The 27,945-nt window shown below is 36.4% G+C and overlaps 2 protein-coding genes across 2 annotated transcripts in view; one reads left to right on the forward strand and one right to left on the reverse strand.

The window, feature by feature from the left end:
* LOC119835840 (collagen alpha-2(I) chain) overlaps positions 1-3,040 on the forward strand; it is a gene marked incomplete at its 5' end in the record, with an annotated part of 6,031 nt that extends 2,991 nt beyond the window's left edge. Inside the window, 3 exons of the mRNA XM_038360874.1 lie at positions 1-988; positions 1,068-1,095; positions 1,178-3,040. The exon at positions 1-988 is cut by the window's left edge and continues 12 nt beyond it. Of these exons, the coding sequence (XP_038216802.1) occupies positions 1-988; positions 1,068-1,095; positions 1,178-2,904 (2,743 nt within the window). The remainder of the gene's footprint in view (positions 989-1,067; positions 1,096-1,177) is intronic.
* A 388-nt stretch (positions 3,041-3,428) lies between these two features.
* LOC119835676 (ras-GEF domain-containing family member 1B-like) overlaps positions 3,429-27,945 on the reverse strand; it is a 37,156-nt gene continuing 12,639 nt past the window's right edge. The window contains exons 3-13 of the mRNA XM_038360644.1: positions 26,124-26,225; positions 25,438-25,557; positions 16,590-16,829; positions 15,799-15,944; positions 14,159-14,303; positions 13,272-13,517; positions 12,054-12,197; positions 11,359-11,438; positions 10,700-10,801; positions 9,570-9,742; positions 3,429-8,047 (exon numbers count right to left, since the gene is read on the reverse strand). Of these exons, the coding sequence (XP_038216572.1) occupies positions 7,962-8,047; positions 9,570-9,742; positions 10,700-10,801; positions 11,359-11,438; positions 12,054-12,197; positions 13,272-13,517; positions 14,159-14,303; positions 15,799-15,944; positions 16,590-16,829; positions 25,438-25,557; positions 26,124-26,225 (1,584 nt within the window). The 3' untranslated portion in view covers positions 3,429-7,961. The remainder of the gene's footprint in view (positions 8,048-9,569; positions 9,743-10,699; positions 10,802-11,358; positions 11,439-12,053; positions 12,198-13,271; positions 13,518-14,158; positions 14,304-15,798; positions 15,945-16,589; positions 16,830-25,437; positions 25,558-26,123; positions 26,226-27,945) is intronic.

Below are 27,945 nucleotides of genomic sequence, written 5' to 3' on the forward strand. Positions count from 1 at the left end.
GGGACCTGGTGGACAAACTGGTGTAGGACCAGGTGGACAATACGGTCCTGGTGGACAATACGGACCTAGGACACAAACAGGTTTGGGACCTGGTGGACAAACTGGTGCAGGGCCTGGTGGACAATATGGCCTTGGTACACAAACAGGTGGAGGACCTGGTGGACAAACTGGCGTAGGACCTGGTGGACAATACGGTCCTGGTACACAAACAGGTGGGGTACCTGGTGGACAAACTGATGTAGGACCCGGTGGACAATACGGTCCTGGTACACAAACAGGTGTGGGTCCTGGTGGACAAACTGGTGTAGGACCTAGTGGACAATACGGTCCTGGTACACAAACAGGAGTGGGTCCTGGTGGACAAACTGGTGTAGGACCTAGTGGACAATATGGACCCGGTGGACAGTACGGACAAGGCGGTACTGGACCTGGGACACATAGCGGTACGGGACCCGGTAGTCAAAATGGACCTGGTGGTCTATATGGACCTGGTAGACAAGCCGGTAGTGGACAATTTGGACCTGGTGGACACTACGGTCCTGGCGGGCATACTGGCATAGGACCTGATGGTCAAACTGGGTTAGGGCTTGACAGTCAATTTGGTCCTGATGGAAAAGCGAGTAACGGACCTGGAGGACAAGGAGGTATAGGACCTATTAGACAAGGGGCATCTGGACCTGGCGGTCAGTATGGACCTGTCGGGCAATATGGATCAGACGGACGATATGGACCAGGTGGCCAATATGAACCTGCTGGACAGTATGGACCAGGTGGACAATATGCAGATGGGGGGCAAACTGGTATAGGTCCAGATGGACAATATATGCCAGGAGGACAAAATGGTGCAGGGCCTGGTAATCAATATGGATCTCAAGTACGCGGGAATCAGTATGGTCAAGATATGGGCGCTGGTGTTGGTGGTCCAGGCGGTCAATATACCCCAAGTAAACAATATGGTTCTGGAGATGGAGGAAGTAGCCAATATGGGGTATGATATTTTATTTTTACTACATTAATTAAATGGGTAATGTACTGTTTACTTGAAAGAAAATTTTATTTTTTTACAGGTAGGTGGGAACGGGAACAGCTTTAATGGTATGTTTTGCCACTTTTTTTGTAAATTGAATTTGACACAAAATATATATTTTCATTATCTTAAATTTTCACATTATTTCAGGAGTACCACAAAATTACGTCGATCCGAATTCCATTGCTGATGGAGATGATTCAGAAGCTCAAGCGATTGTCAATCAAGCTGTTAATGGTACAACGGCCAGTGCATCTTCAAAAGGTGGTAATGACAAAGGCAGAGCTCAAACACACGTGCAAGGAACGTACACTGGAAGTGGCTCGTTCCAAGCACAAGCTCAAATAACTGGTGAAAATAAAGAAGCTGAAAGTGAAGTAAGTGGAGGTAAGAAAGGAGCCTCCAGTTCTGCTACTGGAAGTGGTCGAAACAATAAATCACAAGCAAGTGTCCAATTGGGCTCTGAAACAGGATCGGTACAAACACACTCACAAAGTAGTGGAGCCATGCATTCATCGAATTCTCAAGTTCAAGGAAGCGTTAAGGGAGGTATGGCCGATGCTCAAGCTCGCGGACCGGGAAGTACGTCTTCTCAAGCTCAAATTGGTTTCACACCCTATAAAGATGGTGACAAAGCTAAACACGATCTTCAACGATCTCCTTTCGTTGGCGGCGGTATGTCATCCGCCCAATCAAGCGGTCGAACTGGACAGTCCCAATCGCAACTTCATGGAACGTTCAGATATGGAATTACTTATAATGGCGCAGCACAAGCCGGTGCCAGCCTAGATAAGGACGCCGTTTTTCCTAGTAGGTTGCCTTTCGATAAAATAGATGTGTTTGATGAAAAAGATAAAAACATTAACCTGGATTTAACCGAAACGCCTTTAGAACCTGATACTGAGAAATTACCAGATACAACGCCCTTACCCGAATTACCCGTTGAAATTCAGGAGCAGGACCAACAGGTGACAACTGCATTACCACCAGATGAAACAATGAGAAATTCGGAAAGTAGATATGATGCACATCCACATGCTGAACATCATAAAAATGAAACTACCCAAGCACCACAAGGACCAACGTTAACAGACAATAGGCGTTCATTCCAAAATGGTTACAGTGGTAATAATGATTACGAATTTACTACAGATAAAGATGACAATGAAGAATACGATACAGAAAATGAATTCGTACCAGAAGGTGCAGAAGTAGATCAAGCAGAATATACAAACTATGACGAATACCCAAGAAATACACCAACTCATCAATCTCTTCAAAATCCAAGTAGAAACGGTCTAGAGGTACGACAAACAACAGGCGGCAATACTCAACACATTGTTCTGGGGTCACTAAAGAAACACGATGCTGAAATAACACAAAAGAATTCCGAACGACCGGACGAGGCGAGGGTATATCAGCCCGGAGAAAGAGTTCCGGGCACAGGTGGCTATACTATACCAATTGGATTTACGGGCAGTGTAAAATCCGTCGCGTCTAAGGAAAAAACTTACGTAGTCGGATCGAGGGATAGCCCATCACAAGCGCAAACTGTGACACTCACGCCTGGAACTGGAAAAGTGAAATATACCCACTCGCCTTCTTACAATAGATACGTTCATCCCAACAATTTGAAATCATTGCAGAATAGGAAAAGAGACGACAACAGATACGTATCTGTATCCAAGTCAGTAACGAGAGCGTTAGATAATGACAATAACATACGTAAACAGTACTCTCATACGTACTATACGAAATCATCCTCTTGCGGCTACTTCACGTTCACTTGCACTATGGTGAGCAGCGCAGAAGGCAAAAAGAAAGTTTGTAAGCCAAAAGTGCCCACTAACCCCGATGGAACACCCATACGGTGCTAATATGTTTTGGGCAAGTTAGTATTTAAATAGCTCATCATACTCGAATTAGTGTAATTTAAATTTATTTCACGGTGACGTATGTACTAAGTAATGTAAATATGATATATTGTAAGTTATGCGTAATATGTAATAAATGTAAAGTTTTTATAAATAGTTCATTTATTTCGAAATCAACACATTTTCAAAATTTTCAATATATAAGATACTAGCTGCGCCCCGCGATTTCACCCGCGTAAGTCCATACCCGTAGGAATATCGGGATAAACGTTGCCTATATGTTATTCCAATTGTCCAGCTGTCTTCGTACCAAATTTCATTGCAATCGGTTCAGTAGTTTTTGCTTGAAAGAGCAACAAACACACACACACATCCTTACAAACTTTCCCATTTATAATATTAGTAGGATAGGATCAGTAGGATTAATTATTTAAGGATCGCAGCAAGAATTTATTCACAAACAATACGAAAAAGGACAAAGGAACATATTGTTACTTGGTGATAAAATAAAAAGAAAATTATTTCATACAATTTATTGAATCCCATAGATATAATACTTTTTAAATGTGTAGCCACACTGACACAATATAACTTTACACAATCATAATAGGTTTAATACATCTTCAACACCGATATAAGTCCATATACTGAGAGTATTATATAATTCAAGATTCAATAAGAGATAATCTTCTTCAAAGAATACTTGTTACGTTAACATTTTTTCGTGTACACTTACTAAGATGGATCAATCGCAAAAATTTCCGTCTTTTAAACATGATATTGCAGTTAGTCCTTTGTAACATGGTACAGCCCACTTCATCCATCTTAGTTAACCAGTGAACTCTATACAAACATTCAATAAAGTATAAAACACGTAAAAGGAGAGTGTAAATAAGTTTGAATACAGTCAATAAAACTATGTAAGTACCTATATAGAACATTTAGTAAATTCTATAATCCACATCTATTTGTAAACACAGTGTAGGAGATATTTCAATAACGAGACGAGATAAAATTCTGTATAATGTGAATATTTACTTCGATAAAATCCCCAGACTCAAGGAACACGTAAAATTATTTTTTTGATAAAATTTCCTTATTCAATTTAGTGTTAATATACTTTACGACTAAATACTTACCGACGCTATCCTTCACTATTTGTATATATGTACCCCATCAGTTTAAAATGAAAACTGTACGTTAAACATTTCGAAAAACACAAACAATATATCTCCTCTATACTTAAAATCATAAAAAAAGGAATGTTTAAAAAAAAATTAAGTACCAACGAATCACACGTGGGTGAGCGAAGCTTGTTTTAGAATTACACCTATCAATACTGAATTTGTATGGCAAAAACTTTAATAACTAACCCACATAAATATCACAACACTTTGTTGCAATTACTCTTTATAACTGTACCTGATCCCAGAGATCATAGTTTATACTATAATTTTATATACTACTTTCGTTATTATTAAGTACATTCTGAAGCGAAACAGCCTCATTATAATTAGCCCAAACCATACCATTCCCATCCCTAGAACCAATGCGAAAAGCAATATTACGAGAACCTTTATATAATTTTTAGTTAAACAATAAATAAGAGTAACTGCCTCTTCAATTCAGTCTCATGTTGGAATGCAAAATTAAACTTAGAAGTAACCGAGAAAATCTATTGTAAAACAATTATCGATTGCATAAATTAGTTGTATAATTAGTTGAGCTGCAAATAAGATCACTAAAAGTCGGTCCCAGCGGGAGTGCGATACTTAAAAACTAAACAAAATATAAATAAAAACTATTCACCCTTAAACAAACATTAGAGAGAACAAAAAGAAAAAACTTATAATAAAAAAGAAACCCTAAAAATAAGTGGCAAAACGAGACAATATTTAAGTATCTCTTGTATGTATAAAATATATAAAAAGTACTTAAAGTAACTTGGTGGGGATGAGGGTGCTTATAGCAATTAAAATACTAAAAATAAAAAAAAGAAAACAAAAATAAAGCATCCAATATTCGTAACTGAACACTCAGAGTTGTTTCAAAACTTAATAACATTCTATTAATTTTATTGTTACCTAAATAAGACAATTTCATATACTTCATCAACGATTACAACAAAAGTTTGTGTGAAATCGAGTATAGATATATTCAGTTCTTATGACATTGTATAAAACAATGCGAATTAATGAAAAATAACCCTTAATGTATGATGTAAAAGCTTAAAATGCTATCACCGAAAGTGTATTGCATAACGCAAAGCGGCAGTGACTGTAGTGGCAATAAACTATTTCACGTTAGGCGGCATTCCATATTAAACTTAATGTTATTAAATAATAATTTTTTAAAATATCAAGGAACATCTCATAATCAGATTGTATATTTATATTAAATACGTATTTAATAATCGAATATACTTTTAAATGACTCTTTTGGAATATTATATTTTACAGTGTATAACGTAACATTTCGTGAGTATAACGGTTAAAAATATTCGCTAAGAGACCTTCGGGTATAAGTAAACCTCTCTTACTAAATAATCTTCTCTCAACACACTTCGACATAATGTTATGTTATAATCTACAAACTATATGTTAGACTTCATAAGTCTCAATTTAATACTGTAATACTAACTTCGAAACCTGAGAAGCTACATCGAGACGTGAGATTCGACATTCTACACACACAAAGCAGGTACCTACACGTACGTATACAAAACTTTGAGGAATGAGATACACGCAAAGCACACTGAACTCAATAACACACAAACTGGAGTAGAATAAAATGAGATCTTTGTAGGAATTACAGCTGATTGCTCTTTAAATTTCTTTTTAATTTTCAATGTTAGATTTTGTTAAGAATAGATTGGACTCAGTAGAATATATACCACGAGGCTACTTGTTATATCAGGGGAAATTTAAAGTCGAAAATCAGCTGCAACGCCATTTAGAGATTCATAAAATGGCAATCTGATAAAATACTGCTATGAGGAACTCGATATTACAATGGCCTCATTATTAAGCGGACTTTCCATAAAATCCCAGAATCATATTCCTTCTCTATCTACACATCTCTCTCTCTCTCTTTCTCTCTCTGTGTCTTCTGTGAGTTAAGACAGCTAATTCAACATTTTACATGCAATTCATGGAGAAATCATTACTTATTAAACTCCCTGGTCTATAGGTCACTATAACGGTTTCAAACCTCGTATTTGTTCACATTAGTTCTCGAGAACTTTCGGAGCTAGACCAAGAGACAACGAGTAATACTAATTATTATCCTAACGTACGCTACTATTGTAATTATGTTTTATGGAAAGTCCTTCAATCCCGTCCAGACGCACCGTTATTCTATAAAATACATTTCACTGGGTTAATAAATATGCCTACTTATTTCTCTCCGATCCGCCTGGACTTGCACAATACTTACGTATATGTTAAACGTCTAATTCAAATTCCATTCAACGCGAACGTATTACGTTCATTTACTCTTATACTTAATATACAACTTGACTGCGAAATCAACACTGTAGTCTAAGAGTCAGATACCATAAACTAACATTATAATTAACAACTACAGTACAGTTGAAACACGTCAACTCTCGGACTAATACCTTCTTATGTACACAAAGTATATCCTACTCGACCATACTCTAAGGTATATGAACATGTGTAAATGTGGTTGATACTTTGAAACTCTTAATAACAGCAATAAGTATTTGGGAAACACAGATGGTCTATAAATAGGCAATTTTCGATACTACGCCCCCCACACCTACTACACGGAGGAATTGCTATCATATCTTATGACTACGTATTACCTTGTACGATATTAAAATTTAAACACAAAAAAAAACACTTTAAAATTTCGCAGTTCAAGTTAAGAGAACGTGTTTCACAATTTCACGCGACTTTTTTAAATGTCCATGTCGAATGTAACATAGAGCTGGAAATACTTCCAGAAGGTTCTTTCTACCATTTGCCTACGTGTATACATGTGTAAAATAACGTATGTACTGTAAAACATGTTCTCGTACATCTAAAAATATGTAAGATCACAATTTATTTTAATTAGTAAACGATTAAATACATAGGTACATTCATATACTGTCGATCTTGTGATTAGTTCTAAAGGACAAGGCGTTAAGTTAATGTGGTATACATTCATGTCTCGACCAAGCCGTACTTGGCCACCTAGATGGATTATGGCCTGATGATGATGATAATGAATGTATATCACCAATACAAAATATCCTGAGTTTATATTTAAATAAATACGTCTAATAGACACATTTTAAAACTATCAAACAAAAACGAACATTAATGTCGATGGAATTTAAAAAAAAAAAAGGTCCAGCCTTAAACGCTGATTAAAAGTTAATAATATGAATGTATATCTAGGTAAGTATCTGTGTCAATAATACTGACAGGTTTATAGTCTTCGAGGTAAAGAATTTTAAATATAATAACATCGAATATACATAAATACGTGATATCCACTCGACGAGAATGTGTAAATACTTTATTTATGTTAATGTTAAATATAATTTTGGCAATAAATTACCGTCTTATACGCTATAAGAATACGTTTTATTTCAACGCATTATCCACATGATAATGATGGATAATTCAATAATATATTTAACCTAGCAGTACTCTTTATGAGAAACTAGTGAATAAACGATATTTGCGTATAGTCAGTGAAGTCATAAAAGAACCGTTAGCAATACTATGAATTTTTTGTACTTTCATATTCGTTTTCAAAATTTTTTAGACGTTATTTGCTAAATGTCAAGCTTTCTGGTACTAGATAGGGCCGTTAAACCGTTTGGCATTACTAAAGAATACATTCTATGATTAAACTGACTCGAGTTCCAATTGTCTATGTAAACTACGACCATGGTCACTATAGTCTATGGTACATCCGGGTGTATTTTGTCCGTCACAAAACAGTCTATGGCATTAAGCTCACGTGCACTGGTCTATTGTCGTCTATGGGAGGTGATTCAGTAGCAATTGGCTGAACGCCTCCGAGACGCAAAATATCGGCTAATTTTATGTCCCTCCACGCAAACGCTTGAGTCGCTCCTTCTCGACCTGGTCAGTGGGCGGCTCGCGGTCGAACGAGGTCAGCTCCAAACCTGTGAAAAATCATCGATAAGTATCGCAACACTAGCGGCTTGGTCAACACCAAAGCTGGGCACATAGGGAGAGCGTGGACTTTGGACTTTCGGGTTGTTTGGAATGTGGCACGTATCTAGCTACGGTCTGTCGGTACCGATCACACTGTATTGTGGCAGATGTCCCCAATATCCTGGTACGATGGTACAGTGAAGCTTCGCTGGCGTTCCGTTAAAGGTCGTTTACGCAGTAATGCCGTACTCTCCACTACCGCGGACGCGAACTAATACGAAACGCCAACATGCGAAGTCTTCGTCCACTCGGAAATTCCACTGGTTTCCTTTCCATTATAATGTGAAACGCAACATTGATAGTGCCGTCGTTTCTATGTAAAACTGTTAAAAAGCTGTGTCTGCAAAAAATATGTTGGTAAATAAAGTTTTATCTCACACTAGCTTCTCGCCCCGGCTCCACCCGGGAGGAGGTTTTTCTTTAGATTCAACATCAACGTTGTTCATTTATATTTAAAACAAACGACCAAACATTATTAGAATCTGTTCAACTATTCATGAGGTATTAGTGGTGTAACTGACAAATTTACGAAAAAAAAGCCTCTAAAAATATCCACAGCTTAATAATATTTTAATATTTATCCTGTCACTCAGTGAAGATGGAGCTATCTATCGGTAAGAGATATTCTGAAATCAGTCCAGAGTTTTCCGTGTTAAACCATCACAAACATACGCACAAAAATACAAATATTACCTCTCTACAATATTAGTTTAGACACAAAACTATACACAACACAAGCGATATAAATGTGACGTATATGAGAAGCAAACGATGTTACTGTTCGCAGCAATTTCAACGCTGTGAAACTGGGAACGAGTACGTGTATGTCGCGTTACAGCCTCACAGTGTAAAAACGTCAGCAACAGCGGTTCCTGTGGTACTGAGTGCCGATGGACTATCACTGGAAATTGTAAGGTATAATTTTTAATATATACGCATTACGCAACGCAACAGCACTCATTCAGAATATAAAGAGCAAGCCATTATTTTTAGGGATTTTATGAAGGAAGAGGTTTGCTACACATAAGTTAGGGTTAGTTAAATCAATAATGATTAAAGATTAATATCGATGCAGATAGCGTTGAAAATTGTAGAAAGATAAAAAAGTTACAGTCGAATGAAATAAATTGGATAAAGAAGATAATGTAAGATAAATGACAGAAATTCACATTGAGGCTTCAATGCGGTCCACCTACTATATGAGCTACATGCGCTACACACTAATGATTCTAATTGTTATATATAAAATTTCCGTGTCACAATTTTGATTAGCAAACTTCACCGAAACGGCTGAACCGATTCTTATGAAATTTTGTATTCATATTGGGTATGTCCGAGAATCGGCCACCATCTATTTTTCATAACCCTAAATGATAAGAGTAAGGCGGAGGTTAAAACAGCGTTTGCCGGCTCAGCTAGTTGTTATATAATCTGTGGCGTGCGCTATATAAACGGTGGTGCCGGCCTCACCGAGCTCAGTGAGCGTGGGGCGCTCGGTGAGGAAGCGCCACGCGGGCGGGTGCGGCGGCGGCGGCGGCGGCGGCGCGGGCCCCTCGCCGCAGAGCCGCCGCGCGGCCAGCGCGCCGCTCACGTGCCGCGCGAGCGCCGTGCACTTGCTGAAGTTCACGCGATTGCCGGATAGCCTGCAACGTAATGGCGTGTTAACGTTAATTAAGACACTATCCGTAAACCAAATCTTGGAAAGAAAGAAAATACATTTATTTCAAGCATAAAATATATATATATATATATATATATACAGATAAGTAGACACACTAAGCAGAAAAAAGGACAATTCAATATAAATGACGACATAAAATAATAACAAAAAGAAGAAGATATGCTCCCTTGCAAAGGGGAAGCCAATTCAGCTCAATCCGTGCTGCAGTAATGCTCACAAGGCGTGGGTTTTCAGTGGACCTTGACACTGTCACGATTAGAGAAACATAATAATATATATTGTATTATCAATGATATACACATCAATACAATAATTATAATAAAAGACCTTTCGACAGGTGAAATTTATATGCAATTGTGTTATACGAAACGCCGACTTTTATCCAAGATTTAATAAAATCTACCAAAATCTAGGTGGACTTATTTGTATTAAACTTCATCTTCTTGATCGAGATCAAAGTTCGGGGGTATGATATCGTACGATCATGCAAAAAATAAATAGATTTACATCATTCACATCACCACAGCTCAAAACGGTTGAAGAAAACATCGTGAGGATAACGACATATCGAAGAATCAAATTTATTCATTGTACATAGCAAATACACCTGAAATATTAGTTTTATTAGACTTCAATGTTTGTTTCTTTACGCTTAAATTTATAAGCATACTAGCTGCGCCTCGCAGTTTCACCCGCGTAAGTCCGTATCCCGTAGGAATATCGGGATAAAAAGTTGCCTGTATGTTATTTCAGTTGTCCACCTGCGTATCAGATTTCATTGCAATCGGTTCAGTAGTTTTTGCTTGATAAAGCAACAAACACACACACATCCTTACAAACTTAGGAAGCAGGATAGGAAGTAGGATTTATTGATCAAATTTTAGCCACGGAATAAAGCAAATAGAAAACAATATGTTACTTGGTCGGCGAGCTCTGGTTGACGAAGTGCAAATCGCGGCAAGTCACCGACAGCAGAGGCACTGCGGTCTCAGTTGGAGCGGCTGCCAACGCTGCCCTGTATCTGAAAGCGAGAGAAATACTGTTAGTAACATCTATTAACTAATGCCATCATCATCATCATCCCATATATGTTTCCATTGCTGGGTCAAAGGCCTCCTGTGAGGGTTCAGGCCATAATCTACCACGCTGGCCAAGTGCTGGTTGGCAGATGTCACATGTCGTCGAACTTATGATTCTTGGACATGCCGGTTTCCTCACGATGTTTTCTTTCACTGTTTCGAGCAGTGGTGATTTTACCCGCAAGTGCAGATAAATTGAAAAATTAATTTATCACCTGCACGCTCACCTGATCCCCGACTTATCGATTTAGAAGTCCGAGGTCCGCACCACTGAACCACCACGGCTTTTTACTTATCAACAATTATTAATATTATTACAATACAAGTCGTGTATTTTTGTGTTCGTCTCTCTCTTTCGCCCAATAAACGTCCAACGGTTCGATCGTTTTTAATTGACATTAATTATTGAATTATTTTATATTATTATTTTAATTGAATATCTCAATGATTAAATGATAACTCTAGTATAACAATACCTTTTAAAATTAAATTCACTCACCTAGCGTGGTTTCCGCTCGGTTCGACGCACAGTTCGAGCTGGCGCAGTTGCTGGCCGCACACCGCCGACGTGCGACTCCACTGTTGCATGAAATGAAACGTTTAAACCCTTTAAGCAAGGTATACATAACTGCGTTGAAAGAAATATTTGGAAACTTCAATAGTGCATAACTTATAATACTCTAATAGCAGCTTATACGCTGTACGAAAATAAAGGAGAAATATTTATCAATTACTTTTTCATCAATTCAAGTTATCGTGTTGATAGATGGGTTTTTTTTTTCCAATTCTTTGGTCTTTTCAGTGCTGTTATATTAAATATTTTTTTACAAGTGACACAATTATTCACTATTAATGATTTATAAAATTGTGTGCAGATTAACAAAATTTCGTTAGTTTCGCTAACGAGTCCTGCAAAATGGGTATACATATTTGGAAAAATACTATATTATTATGTACGAATAAGTTAATCGAAGAAAATTGCATTAATGCTATTAAAATTAACAAAATCGATCGAGCACTTGTCGTGTCAGTTAAATCACCAAACAAACAAAACATCTTTCCTTTTCATAACATTCTTATAGATAAAACACTAGCACCGCACCGCACTCTGTACTTTTTGTCCTAAGTAAATCAGCAAACAAACAAACGAACAAAAATCTCTTCCTTTCATAAATACTCCAATTTAAATCGCACCGTTTTCTTCATCCGCGTGACGGGCGACATGTTGAGCGCGCTGATGATGGCCATCAGCGAGTTGAAGTTGCCCAGGTTGAAGCACTCGCGCGCTGTCATCACCCACTGCTCGATCACGCGGGCGCGGTACTTGCTCTTCACCGGCTGAAAGGATACGATGATGATAGGGTTATGCTTTGTTGTTCTGGACAGATTACAAATTTAGACTCAACCTAGGTAATGTTAGTACTAATGGCGGTATTATCGCTTGATAGCGAGTTCTTCCAGACAATCGGTTCCATGTCTATATATATACTAGCAGCCAGTCCCGGCTTCGCTCGGGCATAATAATATTAATGCGGATACCCGTACCTTTTCAACGCATAGCTAGCCGATCGGAGATTTTTCTATTATTTAAAAAGAATATCACAAATATTTTTTGAACGGAACAAACGAATCGTATCATATAAAAGGTGACGTGAAAGTATTGAAGTAGTCGTAAATAATGATTTATTTATTTTGATAAGGATCAATACCTAGGTAGGAAAAAAAAACCTTTTCTAGCGGTGTTATTTAAATAATTTTTATTTTAATAAAAGGACGCTTATTGTGACCTAACTATTAAAGATAAAGGACATGCTGTCGCGACATTTTAGAAGTGAAACTTCTTTAGAATCGTTGTGATTTCAAACCTGATGCAACGGAAAAACGGCAGGTAAGAGACGCAAATACAAAAATGTGTAGAATGAAGCCGTCAAAGAATGAGACAGAAATATACATACTATTTTATATATAATCATCTCATTCTTTTGTCGATTTACTGATGTTTCACTTCTATCATGTGTGAATCGCACACACACCTTTTTTTTATTTGAAAGCCGATGCTTCCCATACCCATACTCCCGGTAATAATGGTGTATTCATAGAATGTATCGGGAGAAAGGTGATCAACTTCTCGGGTTAAAAACTCAAGAAATTAGGGTTACAATAGTTTCACTAGAATGATAATCTTAATATATATATAAATCTCGTGTCACAATGTTAACCGATTATAATAAAATTCGCACACCATGTGCAGTTCGATCCAACTTGAGAGATAGGATAGTTTAAATAATTTTAATTACGATAAATGACAACCCGGGCGGAGCCGGGGCGTGCTGCTAGTGTATGAGCATAATTATTCGTTTCAACATATATATTCGATGTTCTAGTGTAAAGAGCGATCTTATTGGGATATACCTTTAGGATATCAGTAGCAACCAGGTAGCTCAATCTGTTGAACCACTCCGCGTACGCCTCCAGGTTCTTGGTACTCTTGGTTTCCACATGGTGCAGGGTTATCCCCTTGCCGGAGGTTGAAGCCTGCACTGGCGCGAACGTCTGGACGAACTCTTCCGGGCCCAGGAACGAGAGACGGTGCAGTTCCACTATCGTCAGCTGGTTAGCTAGCTCGACTGGTGTGAGACCTAGGGTTAGGATGTCGCCCTGTACAGAATAGATGTAAGTTTAATGATTGAATAAAATGTTATATAGGTACTGATATATCTACACTAAATATCGATGTCTATTGATATGATAGCCTCAGAGCACTAACTACCTAATTTTAGAATCACTACATGCATAGTATAAACTAGCTCACCGCCCGCGGCTTTGCTCGCGTAGTCGCAGGAAAGATAGACCCGTTTTCCTCGAGTGTTTCCGTTACCGTGAGATTTTCGGGATAAAAACTTTCCTATGTCCATCTCCTGGTTCTAAGCTGCCTCAGCACAAATTTTCAGCCAAATCGGTTCAAATGGTTCATCTCGAGTCATAAATAGTGTAACTAACACCACTTTCTTTTATATATATAGATAAAGACGCTTTCTCTGTCCCTATGTTCCTATGTAAGCTTAAATCTTTAAAATTACGCAACGGATTTTGGTGGCGTTTTTCTTATGGATAGAGTGACGATATATATAACATCTATTAAACTACTCCGATTTAACGCGTGCGAAGCCGCGGGCAAAATCTAATAACGATTAGAGTAATCTATTAGATTAATCTATAAACGATTTCTCAGTCAAATATAATGAGTTCTTATTATCCTTGCCTTCAATCTGTCAATTTAATTGTGTGTTCATTCATACCGGTTGCAAGCAATCAGTGCTGGTGACTTGGGGCACATCAGCCAGCGACTCCTCGTAATGTTCCAGGGCCGTCAGCTTGTCAAGCAATCGCTCAAGCATGCTTGACACATCTTCGCGCACTGACGACATGTGCTCCGCTGCGCACCTGAAAAACATTAGGTTTTCATGCCTTACATGTATACAAAAGTGGGACAAAAGATCAATAAGAAGGATTTATGACATTTTATATACAGATTTAGTGATTCATTTACAATAATATGTATGAATACCATCATTTATCCATACAGAATTGAGTTTACTTTCGGTGACAATCGCATTTAAGCCATTTACAGTTTGAGCAGCTGAAGAAGCGCAGACAGGAATTAATTAACATATCGCTAAAGGCAAAACACATCGCTAATAATTTCGCAGTATTAAATAAACGCGCAAATGTTGTAATTATACAATGATTTTTGATGTAACATATGTTCATCCTTAATAATATATTTTCCCGCTGCCTTGATGCAGTACCTTAAACATAAATATAGGACATAGGGTTCCCGTGCTGCTTTCTCGTTGGAGACTAACGAAAAACGGCCGATAGGCCTGATAGAGCAACTACTTGCCCAAAAATCAATACAAGGACTTTTTTATTGTTATTTAAATTATAATAAACAAGCTTTCCGCCCCCAGCTTCGCCCACGTAGCAAAGGAAAATAGACAGTCCCAGGCTTTTATCCACCTAGATCCCGTTCCCGTGGGATGTCCAAGATAAACACTATTCCATTTCCTTAGGTCTCAAGCTATCTTTCTACTAAATGTCGACAAATCGGTTCAGTGGTTTAGGCGTATAGAAGCGACAGACAAACAGACTTACTTTCGCATTTATGATATCAGTAGCGATTAAAAATAAAGTATGCACTTTTAATATATATAACAATAAAATGTTGTGATAGACAGTCGTTCGCAAAACTTATGTATTCAGTGAACTGTAGAAAACATACGTATATTAATATATATAATTCTTGCATTCGCAATATTGAGCTCTATGCATGATTTTCCTCTAGTAAGATGAATAGGCAATTAGAATCCTGCACAGTAATTTCTCGCGACCTAAGCGTGAGTTGGGAACTAGGCCATCGCATTTGTTACTGAGTCTACTGTTTTAATCCTGGTTAATCTGGGGAAGACTCAGAACCTTATAACTCGCTTTCATTAATTTATTAAAACATTTATTTAGCCCCATCTAAACCTAATGGCAAAAATTACAAGTCTCGAAAATTATCATCATAGAACTATTTAGCCCATAATGAAAGAAAGGTTAGATTCACAAAACAGTTGATACAAAAAAATCTCTAAATTTTTATTCCGCTAACAAGGATGGCTTTTTTAATATGATAGTTGTTGGGTCACCTGGTGGCAAGTGACTTTAAGAATAATCAACTTATGTGGATAAAGATAAGGAGGACTAGGAAGGGTAAAGAAAAGGATACTATTTCATGATGAACGTGGAACCATCAACCATCACCAACCAACCAGTTAATAAGCAATACTTCCGAAAGCAGCATTCACTCCACCCATCAATTGGCACACCCAATTGTCCAAAGTACCAAGATTATCTTTGGTATCTCCGAAACTTGGAAGTTTTCGATTATACATACCTCTGAGTGATACTCTTCAGGAGAGCCATAACACGGTCATCCCGGAAGTCGTATGGGAACATGGTGGTCCACTGATCCACTACACGCACCAACGAGACCATGTCCTGGACTTCCTTCTCAGCAGATTCTTTCATCTCCGATTTGCCCTAGAGTGATAAGTAAATATTATTTTCGTATTTATTACTTGTTTCAGTGTTGTCTTAAAAAAATTGGTATTTTTAATAGTAAATGTAATTGGACACACTTAAGATTTTATAAAAAATTAAGACCACTTCAGATAATCCTACTTATATTATAAATCCGAAAGTTTGTAAGGATGTGTGTGCGTTTGTTACTCTTTCACGCAAAAACTACTGAACCGATTGCAATGAAATTTGGTACGTAGATAGCTGGACAACTGGAATAACATATAATCAACTTTTTATCCCGATATTCCTACGGGATACGGACTTGCGCGGGTAAAACCGCGGGGCGCAGCTAGTACTTACATGTTTTGAAACTGTATTGTAAATGTGATCACATCTACTGATTAGATCTATAGTTTAAAAAATCAAGACCTTGTAGAACAAGACTAAATTTTCACAATCGCAATATTTTCTGCGATTTATGATTTCAAAGTTAGTAACAAACAACAAGATAAAATCTACTTTTCGTATTTACGTTGATATCCAAGAGCGGCATTCAATATATAATACGCCTTATTCTATTATAACTTATTTCTTTACTCGGCAATCGAACTAAATCAGCTCCTTATCATTAGCATCTGTTATAATTAAAGTCACAGTCCTCACCACTTTATCGTAACTCCTGAAGTAGCGCTTGCACAGCTTGCCGAGCAGCTCATGCGGCTTGACAAACAGCCGCGAGCACAGCAGGAACGTGAACACGAAGGACTTGCTTGCTCCAGGCCGCAGCAGATCCACCAGCGCGTCAATACTGGCGCTTATTATTTGCCCGTCCTTGTATTCCACGTCCGGTTTCTCCATGTTCACATATGGCAGGGATATACTCTTCGCTGGGAGGGACGGTAGCTGGAAGATTAAAGGTTGTATATGTATATAAATATATTCCATTTTGGTATTACCCTATATGTTCCCACTGCTGGGACACAGGCCTACTATGAGGGTTCAGGCCATAATCCACCACGCTGGCCAAGTGCGGGTTGACAGATGTCACATGTCATCGAACTATTTTGATTCTTGGACATGCCGGTTTCCTCACGATGTTTTCCTTCACCGTTTTAAGCAGTAGTGATGTTATCCACATGCGCAGATAAATTGAAAAATCAATTTATTTCCTGTACGCTCGCCTCGTCTTGAACCTCGGTTCTCACCACTGAGCCACAACTGCTTTTAGGTATTACCATGGAATGATAAAAAGCAAAACTAAACGATTTCCAAATGCACCGCTGTATAAAGATAGGATTCGATATACGAATACACCTGCTAGTTTTGTAGCGAAACTAAAACTTGGTGAAATAGCGGATGGGCATCTATATTGGAAACGGCTGCGGCGCGATAACATTCAAGTACACGCTAGTGAACTCGCGATACTAGGCTTTGAAAGTATACATTTACACAAATAAAACATCGCTATTATCCGATATTGCATCTGAAAGATAGGCAATTTAAACTTTTGCTGATTTTATAACATTCCAAATAGTATGTGTAAGGCTTTATTGCAATTTAATATTTTTGTAATTTTTTTACAGTTTAATAACATTTATTTATTGTCTCATGCAGGAAGTTCACTTAATAAACACTAATCTATATTGCAACCAAGATAATTATTATATTTAATTGAAATTTCGCTGTTACACAAATAAACTTATCCTTTAAAAACAAATAATATAAGATATAACTAATAGTTAGTAAACTAGTAAGTTGCGCCGCGCGATATCACCCGCTAACGAAACCACGGGCAACAGCAAGTATGGCTCACACTGGGATATAAAAGCAATATTATTTTAAAGTTTCATTAAAATCCATTCAGAGGTTTTTACATGAACAACAAACATCCATCCATCCACACTGACAAACTTTCACGTTTATAATATTAAGTACAGTCCGCTCAATCTGGACATTCCGTGATACACAACAAGCTGTCAATCAGTTAAGATGTTCAAAGTACAATTATAAATAAAATTTATAAGTTACCAATCATTGCATTACATGGAAAAAAAATTATTCAATGTCAAAGGTCAACAAAGTGATTTTCGCGATTTTCACGGAAACGGTAAGTTTTATCGGAATATTATCTCACACAAAAATTGTAGATCAAAAAATTATCTACAAAAAACGTGCTATTATTTTTTTCATATGACCCACCATTTTTGAGATATTACGATCTTAAAACATTGTAAGAGTTGACTTTTTGTTTTGCTTTTCTTATAATTTGATCTAATTTGACCGGACTAGTAGGATAGTAATAATTAATTTATCACATATATTCCTAATGTGTCATTACAAACGAATTAAAGTAGTGCAGTATTATATACCGAAAAATCTAAATAAAACTTGAGAGAAAGGGGAATAGCTGTTGGAAATTGGTATGTGAAACGGCCGAAAATGCATACAATAATGCCGAGTCCGCTTAGTTCCATTTGGGCTCATACTTCCGCACAATTTAATAATATCCTAAATGAATATCTAAACTATGTCAACGTATTTTATTAGTTTATGATCGATGAACGCAATAACTGATTTCAGCCTCTGAAATTCTTGTAAAAGCTACAAAACGAGCGCGTAAAGCGACGTAACCTATCCATTTGCTAATCCATTCCCCCGTTGTTTGTTCTACGAACAATCCATAGCAATTTTTCAATCATCACTGATTGGATGCAACATGTATTTGTTTTCATAAAAGAAACGTAAACATAAAAACAAAGATAGAATATTTTCCTCTTCCCGGCTTAATCCCATTCCCACTAATTAATTAGCCTCGACGTGATTGTGCAACCGACGAACGCATCTCTAAAGATTGTTTCTAAAGGTCAATTGCGATATAACTGCGACTGAACATCAATTTCTAGTGTAAAACGTAGCTTCAGAGCTCAATTGATTTCTGGACCAGCCCGTTAGAAGGGCGTGCCCTAACAGTTATTACTTTATAGTTTTAAATTTATCATGACAATAATTTGTGAAAATTACACTTTTTACTGATGTTCTCATTGATTTAGGTTTTAGTAAAAAAGTTTCAAGTTGCGAAATATTTAACAATTCCATGTGGTGATAATATACATATATCAATGTTTTATAAATTGTGCCCCATATGTAAGGACCGACCTGCCATTGTTTGCAGTTCAGAGCTAACAACAAAAAACTTTGTACAGCAAAAAAGTTTTCGCGTTTCTTTCTACTCTTATCCGTCTTTTTAAGAAAATGGGCATTTGAAAAAGAACAGTTGGAACAGTTTTTAAACAATCACATTACATAGTATATTTTCATATTGAACACTCAAATATATTTCATTTCGATATATTGAACATCACTTTCATTTTAATTCGAAGAAGTTTATTTACAATACTGCTATGATCGAGTAAGAACCTACTGTTAATTAACATTTGCTTGTTTATTCATGTCCATGTTGTCTCGTTGCACCCATTCTCGTTCAGACTCAGTATATAACTAGTGAGACACTTTTGCACTGAATCAAATCTTGATAACTATTAGTAGAATACAACATACATAATGCAACATTACAAGTATACACACAAACACAAGTCCAAATGGTATAACAAGTATGCATAACATATATGTTTCGCACGGGAACGTATATTGCTGTATGTAGCGAATTCCTTTGTCGCGACGTAATTTTAAGTTTTCATGTTAAATAATTTTGGTATTGTATTCATTACTTTTTAGCTCTTGCATCGTGCAAGACATATTGTAGTCATTATGATTAAAGTGGTTTTATAAGTAAAATTCGACTTTTTTTTTGGGGCCTCCGGCTGTGTGAAACATAATTCACGCAAATGCAACAATTCCTATTACAAGTATAATAATAATAAATAAATCTTTATCAAACCGTTAAAATAGCACAATTATATTTGTAGAAACGAACGCATGTAAGTATGAACGCGAGTATACAAGGACACAGCATTAAGAACTGCCTGCTAATTAAACTGTGTCTGGGATCCAATTTTTATATTCTAAGAATCATAAATCATAATCGAAATAAAAGTGTTTTTGTTTAGTTTTTAATTTCATGAGAGCCGTGGGCGAAAGCTCTATGATATACCTACGCGTAAATGGATATAAATATATATTTCTAGAACCGGTAGATAAACGAGATGGCCCACTATTTGAAAGAATTAAATTATCTTAAAACGGTTACTTATTACTCAACATTTGTTGAAAAACTGTTGATCAACATTTTTGTTGCAAACTTCGCTTTAATGTTGTCGCGTCTCGGGCGAGAAAATTTCAAGGTGCGTTATCACCTCTGCAAATCGCAATGTTGCCAGGAATCACTCAACATATAGCTAAACAAATGTTAACCATGAATTTTCTTAGACATAAGGGATAATAATTATTATACTATACATATTACTCTAAAATTATACCGTTTATTTTACGATAAAATGTCGATGACTACATGGAAATGGGACAGGGAGTTGCTTCCGGCAACCGAACAGTGTATTTTATTTTGGATGTCAATGAAACGTTTATTACAATACTGTGTCAATAAATACAAATATATTTTATAAAGCCGAATTTAAATGACACAAGTTTCACAAAGATAAAATAATTACAACCATTATAGCAATTTCGCCGCGACTACACACGACACCGTATAACAGGTCTCTTTATACAATGGTTTATATCATTAAAACGAGTCAAAGCGAGAGGCGCAAGTTACCTGTGAACACTGTTTTAAATCCTTTGTGGTGTTTCATTCCAAAACGCCATCACATTTTTTTGTTATTCATTTATTTTTTTCTTTATTTTGGAATAACAAACAGAAATATATATATATATATATATATGTTTGTTGATAATATAATCATGGGTTTAGCAAGCGTGCTGCTACTGGACGCTTCTGTGATTCAGTGCATGGTAAAAAAATTAATGCGCTAGAGCATAATGTAATAAGTGGATCTATGGCTTTTCGTAATTAATCGCATCGCTGCTTTTAGGCTACCCAGCACCAATGCTACACTAGAGAATTTTCTCGAACATTTCTATATTATGAAAGGCTTTTACAATATATTTAATTTGCAGAAGCCTGTAAATTCAAGGGTGGTGCTAGTCGCTAACCTTCAGGCGACCCGCGCGACCCTCACCTTAGTCACTATCACATAAAAAGATAAAAGCTCGTTTTAAAAAAGAAATTTTCATGTAATGTTACGTTCATGCGAACGCTCGACGCCCAGTTCGGCGCAATGCATGCAGCAAGTGTGCATTTATCTGTAACATTTCGTTCTACCATGCACTAATTTTGGTTTGATCCTTATGCAATAGACGTTCGCGTCATTTCACCCGAGTTCGGCTTTTGCTCGAAACGCTTTTCAAGTCAGGTTGCTACATATCATCGAAAGACGAGATGGAGCTGTTCGATAAAATTTAAACAATTACAAACAATCGATGTTGAATTACAAGTGAATTCTCGAATCTATCTATATTTAGTGGTAGCCTAATCTTTACTTATATTATAAATGCATGAACAAACATAGGTATGTTAACATTATTGAATTTATAACTTTTATCACCTTACAAGTCACCCTAGCTTTTCTATTTCTTGTGGCTTAGATGGAGTAGAAGTATTTAATCAGACTAAATTAATAAAGGAAAGCAGGATCACGAAACCACATTATATTCAACTGCGTTGCTTTTATTCAATTAAAGGGGGATAAGCTACGTAATACTTCAGCTGCAAACAGCGCTCGTATGCGAGGCTTTCATTTTGCCAATCGCTATAGGGCATTTTACCATAAGCCTTTAGCTACCTAGTGTTCTCTGTACAAACAAACGAGTAATATACAGTAATGGATTTCGTCTGAAAGGTTACTATTATTAATACTATTATTTTTTGTAAGCGTAGGCAACGGAGCAGTCGCTTCGTCTTCGTCTTTCTCCCAGACGTGTCCACTATTCTAGTAACACCATGTGTTGTCGGCCTTTAAGGTAAAGAATAATAACACACTTGTGTGCTCATCTTACAATTTAGTTGGATATTCGCCATTCGAAATTGGTAGAAACTTAATGTCATGGGTATTCAACACAATTTTTAAATAATGCTTTGTGGCGAGCCCCTATCTTTATAGTGAACCGTATCTCGGCACTCATTTGATATTCCAAATATCTGAATTGAATTCTATCAAAATCAATTCAATGCTATAATACTGAAGCCATTTCAGTTATGATAGCAGAGCGCGGTACAGGCGCCTTCCTGTTGTCGAGACTGTAATGGCGGAAATAGCAAAGGGTAGCTAACGGAAGCTAAAGGAAATGGATTGGAATCAGACCTAACTAACGAAGTGTATTTATATAAAAGAAAACCTTACAAGTCTCTAGTAACCGACACACACTATTTCGTACATTATAGTGAACACAACCACTAATTTCCATTACCTCGATTTCGTATTAACAAGCACGAGCCGAATCAACGATAATATTTATAATAATATTTATATGACGCTGTAACCACAAGCATCAACGGACGTTAACCGCCACTAAGTGAATCAATTTACTGACAAAATTTAATTAAATGCGCTTGATGGGTTTTTAAGATACATCGTCTAAACAATGTAAAATATCAAGGAGTCATATATCAATTAATTTACAGGGAAAAAACGCTCGTTCGGTGGAAAATGTTCAGAAGCTACGTAAATGCAATATCGTTTTTAAAAATGTATAACGTTTGTCAAGAATTCTGCAGTAACTTGATAGATACGGGCGAGCGTCCGGACAAGACTTGGAAAAGAAATTATAGAGGAAATTTTAAATGTGAGGCTAGGTTGTGAGTGGCGATATTAGTTTAGATGGAGCTATGGCTCAGTGAAAGGCATCATTTTAAACACACAAGAAATTGTTATTATTATTATGAAGATTTATACCGTTATTCAAAGAGGAATTTTTACTAGAAAGCATAATGCATATTATTACATATTGATCGAATTTATATAAAACTTTCCCGGCAAGTAATACCCGAATATTATCGATATTTTGTTTGAACTCGTGAAGATCTGCAGTTCTACTATATTTTACTCAAGCCCCAGGTTAGCGGAAAACATCTTAATATGGAAATACTCATTAACAATGTCGGATTTGGAAAAGAAACTAAGCAGGCGATCGTGATACCGGCTGTAACCCAAGCGTGGCTACTACGGAAATATTATAAACTAACGAAAGCAGTTTCATTTTGGACCATATTAATAAACTGCGCACAACAATGAAACACAAATGACTATTTCCAAATAAATACACAAAGAATTGTTTTTGCACGAAATCAACTATAAAATAAGCGAAATTTTTTGGTCGGCACCCGTCGGTCAGAATTTATTTTGTGCCAGGCGCAATATTGATGAAATTTGGAAGTTGCATGGATCCGAGGAAGCTCTGTACAATGGAGTAGTTAAATGTCGAAAATAATAAAATTAGGGGTCGCTCCGTGCATGTAAATGGGGTGTGAGGGCGGCCGGGTGGATGTGGCTATATGCATAAAGGCGATGGAATTTAAATCAACATTTAGTTGAGTTTCGAGAGAGAATATGTGGACTAAAAGTATGTTGGCGTTCAAGTATATTTTTATTAATCCACTACGTAGGATTACACGGAAAACCCATCAGATACGTGAAATGCACTTATTAATCCGTTTTTCCATGGCTTGTATATATATATATATATATGCCTTAGCAGTTTTTAGTCTAGCCATTAAGAAGAAAAAGGGGGACATAGTCCATAGTTCGATTTATAAAGCGTGTTTTATAGGTCAGTAAATTGAAACTTTTGTAGTGTCATATTTTTAATTAAAGTGTTTTATCGTTAATATTGAATACACTTAGTCAAAGTAATGCTTTAACATTATTTTAATAAGCGGTGGAGCATGTGGGGCCACATGACATTAAGCAGTAACCACCGCCAATTAGCATTTACACTGTATTAATTAGCTGTGGTAGCCAATGACATTATATGAGAAATACGCTACTTTCGTACTAAAAGCAGGATCAATATTTTTTCCTTGATATATAGCTTCGTTTTTAAAGGATTATGACAAAAATACGGTATGAGTGGGACAAGAATTACGAAAAGCATATAATTTTAACGTATAGATATTTGATTCGGTCATCAAAAACAACTAAATACACAATACTAATATTAATAATCCTAAAGACAAACCCAAAACGTCTTCAAATATGTTTGTCTAAATTCTAGTCGAAAGAAAAAAAACGTTATTATGTAATAATACATTATTTTTTTCATTAATGTTTGTTGTGAAGCAATTACTACAAATCCTATACAAGCTACAAAAAGCTCGTGAAGATATGAACATTTTATATAACGTTAAGATGAAATAATCTAGGGTACTGCCTTGGAAAATGTTGTCATTTCTTGCTACACTTTGTGCTATCTGATTCATCCATGGAAATAATTTATAATTTACATACATGTGTTAGCATTTATAATGTCCGCATTGGCCTTAAATAGATCAATATTCATACATATTTTTGTGCATTGATGACATATCTACCTCTAGTTAACAGCCAGTCTCAATAAGTCATAAGGCATACGCAGATAATTAGTGATGATTACAATGAGCGAAGGATTATTATGGCACATATTATATATTTATACGTATAAGAACCTTTTTATCTAATACGTGTTGTAATATAAATTGCATTTTTTATTCCTTAATCATAAATCGTTAGAAGAACATTGTTTACGGACCTAATATTATGTGTATAAAGTATAAAAGGCAAAGCACAGTCTCCTGAAACACGTAATAACCTAGATCAGGAGGTAGTATTGTTGTAAAATTTATATTTAAACTTTTAAAAATCGTCACCCCAGCGAACGAAAAGTTGATTTAAGTTTGAATAAAACTTCAGATCTGATTTCGAGTTTGTAGATTTACTAATCTGGTCCGTTTTGAAGTTACAGTTAATCGCAAGTTAAATCAACCTAAACTAATTTCTTAGTGTAACTTTCGACAGCGTATCTATAGGTTTTGGATAATTAAATCAGTTCATATTAGGTATAATCTACTATTCCTCGTTTAAGGAAACATCCATATACCTCTCCTTCAATTAAAACATATATCTTATTAACATATGTATAATGTCTCAAACAACCAATCCAACAGTATCTCATCATAATTTCGAGGGAGCAGGGTTGATTTTTTATTTTCATCCCCCTCTTCTCACGTAGGGGAGGTGCCCCAAATGCAAAAATTTATAATCTGTGCCAAATTTCAGTGTGATCTGGCTGTGACATACAGACAAATGGACGGACGTGGCTGACGTAACTAAGGGTTCCTAAGTTTAATACCTGAAAATGGTTCTCCACACATTTGAATCTTCTAAGCCATTCAGTAAGCACAGTTGCTCGGACCACCTCAATATGAGGTGAGGACGAGGAAGTATCATATGAGGTTCTTATACGCCAAGCTGTTGTCAAAAGTACATTTTTCTCCACTCACCTGAGGAGGATCGACCTTCTGAGCCGCGACGAAATTTATCCCACCGTTCATCATGAGATGTTTCACACCGCTCTCTGACATAAACTTGTTGCCCCTCACCATAGAGTAGTAGTCGTCATTCTATAACAAATGCTATATTGAATCTCCGCTCAATGTAATAACACGCTTGTACACTTCGATATCACAGTCTTAATTAATTAGCTACCTTACGAATCAGTTCATACACTTATAACAAGTTTATTGTCGATATCGGTTTAATTAACAGGAATTATTGAAGCTTTAAGCTTTAATTACGACAAGTCTTGATACAATATTTGTATTTTATTTTCTGCTAGTCGCTTCGCCTTGCTTAAGTGAGCTCAGCTTAGCTCTTTCGCTAAGATTTACACTAGTCACTAATTATACTATGTATATTTTTAATAAAATGATGAAAAGGTTTTTGAACTAAACAAACAATTCATTATAGTATTAATTTTTAAAGTGTACAGTTTAAACCATCCACTAGAATATATTTTATATAATTCTGTGAATGGTGAATTTATATCGCGATCATCCGTCTTGTCTCGTTGTTATGACGGTAACTAAACCAGTCGTTGTTTGTGGTATCATACTTATTTTATTCCAGTCCGGCCAGTCCGCTTTCCCTATAACCTAAAAGCGATAATTACACGAGAATTTATACTTACATCATAATACGATAGTCCAGAACCAAGTAAAGTCGATTCTGCAGACAGCTGTCGGTGCTCCGTCGGCGGCGAAGGCGCAGTCTCCGTTGGCGCCGGGGGCACCTGATTAATAATAGTTCTTTATAGATTTGACCGCCCACAAATAGACAACACAACTCGTGGTAGCATAACACTGTTACTACATTTGAAGGACAGCGATATCTTATCAAGAATTACCTAGTTATCCAGTATGTCTGATACACATCCCAGACAGAAAGACATTTCTACGGTTACCTGAGGATATGTGCCACAAACATCCCAATTAGATTAAGCCGCATTAGACACGGGCATCACTTGTTGCGTCTACGTGGAATATGCATACATAGTATGTGACGCAGGTGCTTCTATTGGTTAGAAATTGCACAGGATGTTCTGTAGCAGCGAGGGCGGAAACTAATCAAATCAAAATTAACATTTACATAAAGGCTAAATGCGCCGCGAACGACACGAATGACGTTCTATTCGTTTAATATTTTTATCGGACACCAAAGATCACTAGATTTTATATTGAGAATTGAGTAAATAGGATATAGTTTAAATAGAAGAAAGAGAAACAAAAAATACATCAATAAATCGCACTAATAAGAATAATCACTAACAAAATGCGGAAAAACAAAGTGGATCGCAACAATATTATTTTGCCGTAATAATAACTTACATCGATTAACAGCTTTGCATTCTCACCTCAAAAGCAATCGACGCACAAGATGGAACTGTGGGATAAACTTGATTGTCAATGCCCCAGGCTTACAATCCTATCACTCCCAACCTTGATGAATCACGGGAACAATTAAAACGAAATGAATCAGCGGCAATATTACAGTTTAAAGTTAACCCCAGATAAATTATTCAACATCAACAGGACGTCGGGTATACAATACTATAATGTAAAAAAAAATCTAGGTAATACAATAATAACAAAAATAAAAACAAATAATCGCAGCCAACAACTGTAGATATTACCAAACAAAAACGAACTTTATCCGAACTAGCATTAATTTAAAAATGCATCAAACTACTTTAAGTATGCAATATTCACTCCCGCCACGCGTAGCGTCCGGTGGTAGCCAGCGGACGGTGTGCACTGTGCACCTTATCAAAAGCGAGGTGACGTCATCGGGCCTGCGAGCTACGAAGTGCTACGAATATAATGCGAGGACATTTCGAACCTTGTTTTTTAAAACACGTCGATCTTTGTAACAGTAAGGCGCAAATCCGATAGTCACTGCTTTCAGATATATCCATTTTTATATGTATATTTGTACATTAGTTCTACTTTTTAATTTGTGTTTAAAAGACAACATACATTATTTGTATTGGGTTTATAAGTCACCTTTATTTTTGGTGGTCGTAAGATTTATTTCACATCGAATATATTATTATATTAAATCACCTGTATATTTGTGTGTAACGGCCTCCTTTAGATTCGATTATAACTTACTTTTAACGGACAATGTAATTTCAACTTTTTATACTTAACAAAGATCGGTGACAATACAATAGTCTCAAGTGATTAAATAATTTCCTTGATTATACTCTGTATTTAAAGCAAGCGAGGCAATTTATATGATACTAAGCCCATTTTTCTTAATTATATTGATTAAAATCAAATAAGATTATTTATCGATTCCCATCAACCTGAACCCATTCGAGAAAATAATAATATAATGATGAAATTCTATCGAATTCTGTGCCGTCCGCGATGCTAATATAGACTACAGGCCCATATAGAAAAAATTACGGGTCATTTGAACCACCAGGTGACCTATCTAGAACGATATAA

This window comes from Zerene cesonia, chromosome Z, assembly GCF_012273895.1.
Source record: "Zerene cesonia ecotype Mississippi chromosome Z, Zerene_cesonia_1.1, whole genome shotgun sequence".
In the NCBI taxonomy this organism is placed as follows: domain Eukaryota; kingdom Metazoa; phylum Arthropoda; class Insecta; order Lepidoptera; family Pieridae; genus Zerene; species Zerene cesonia.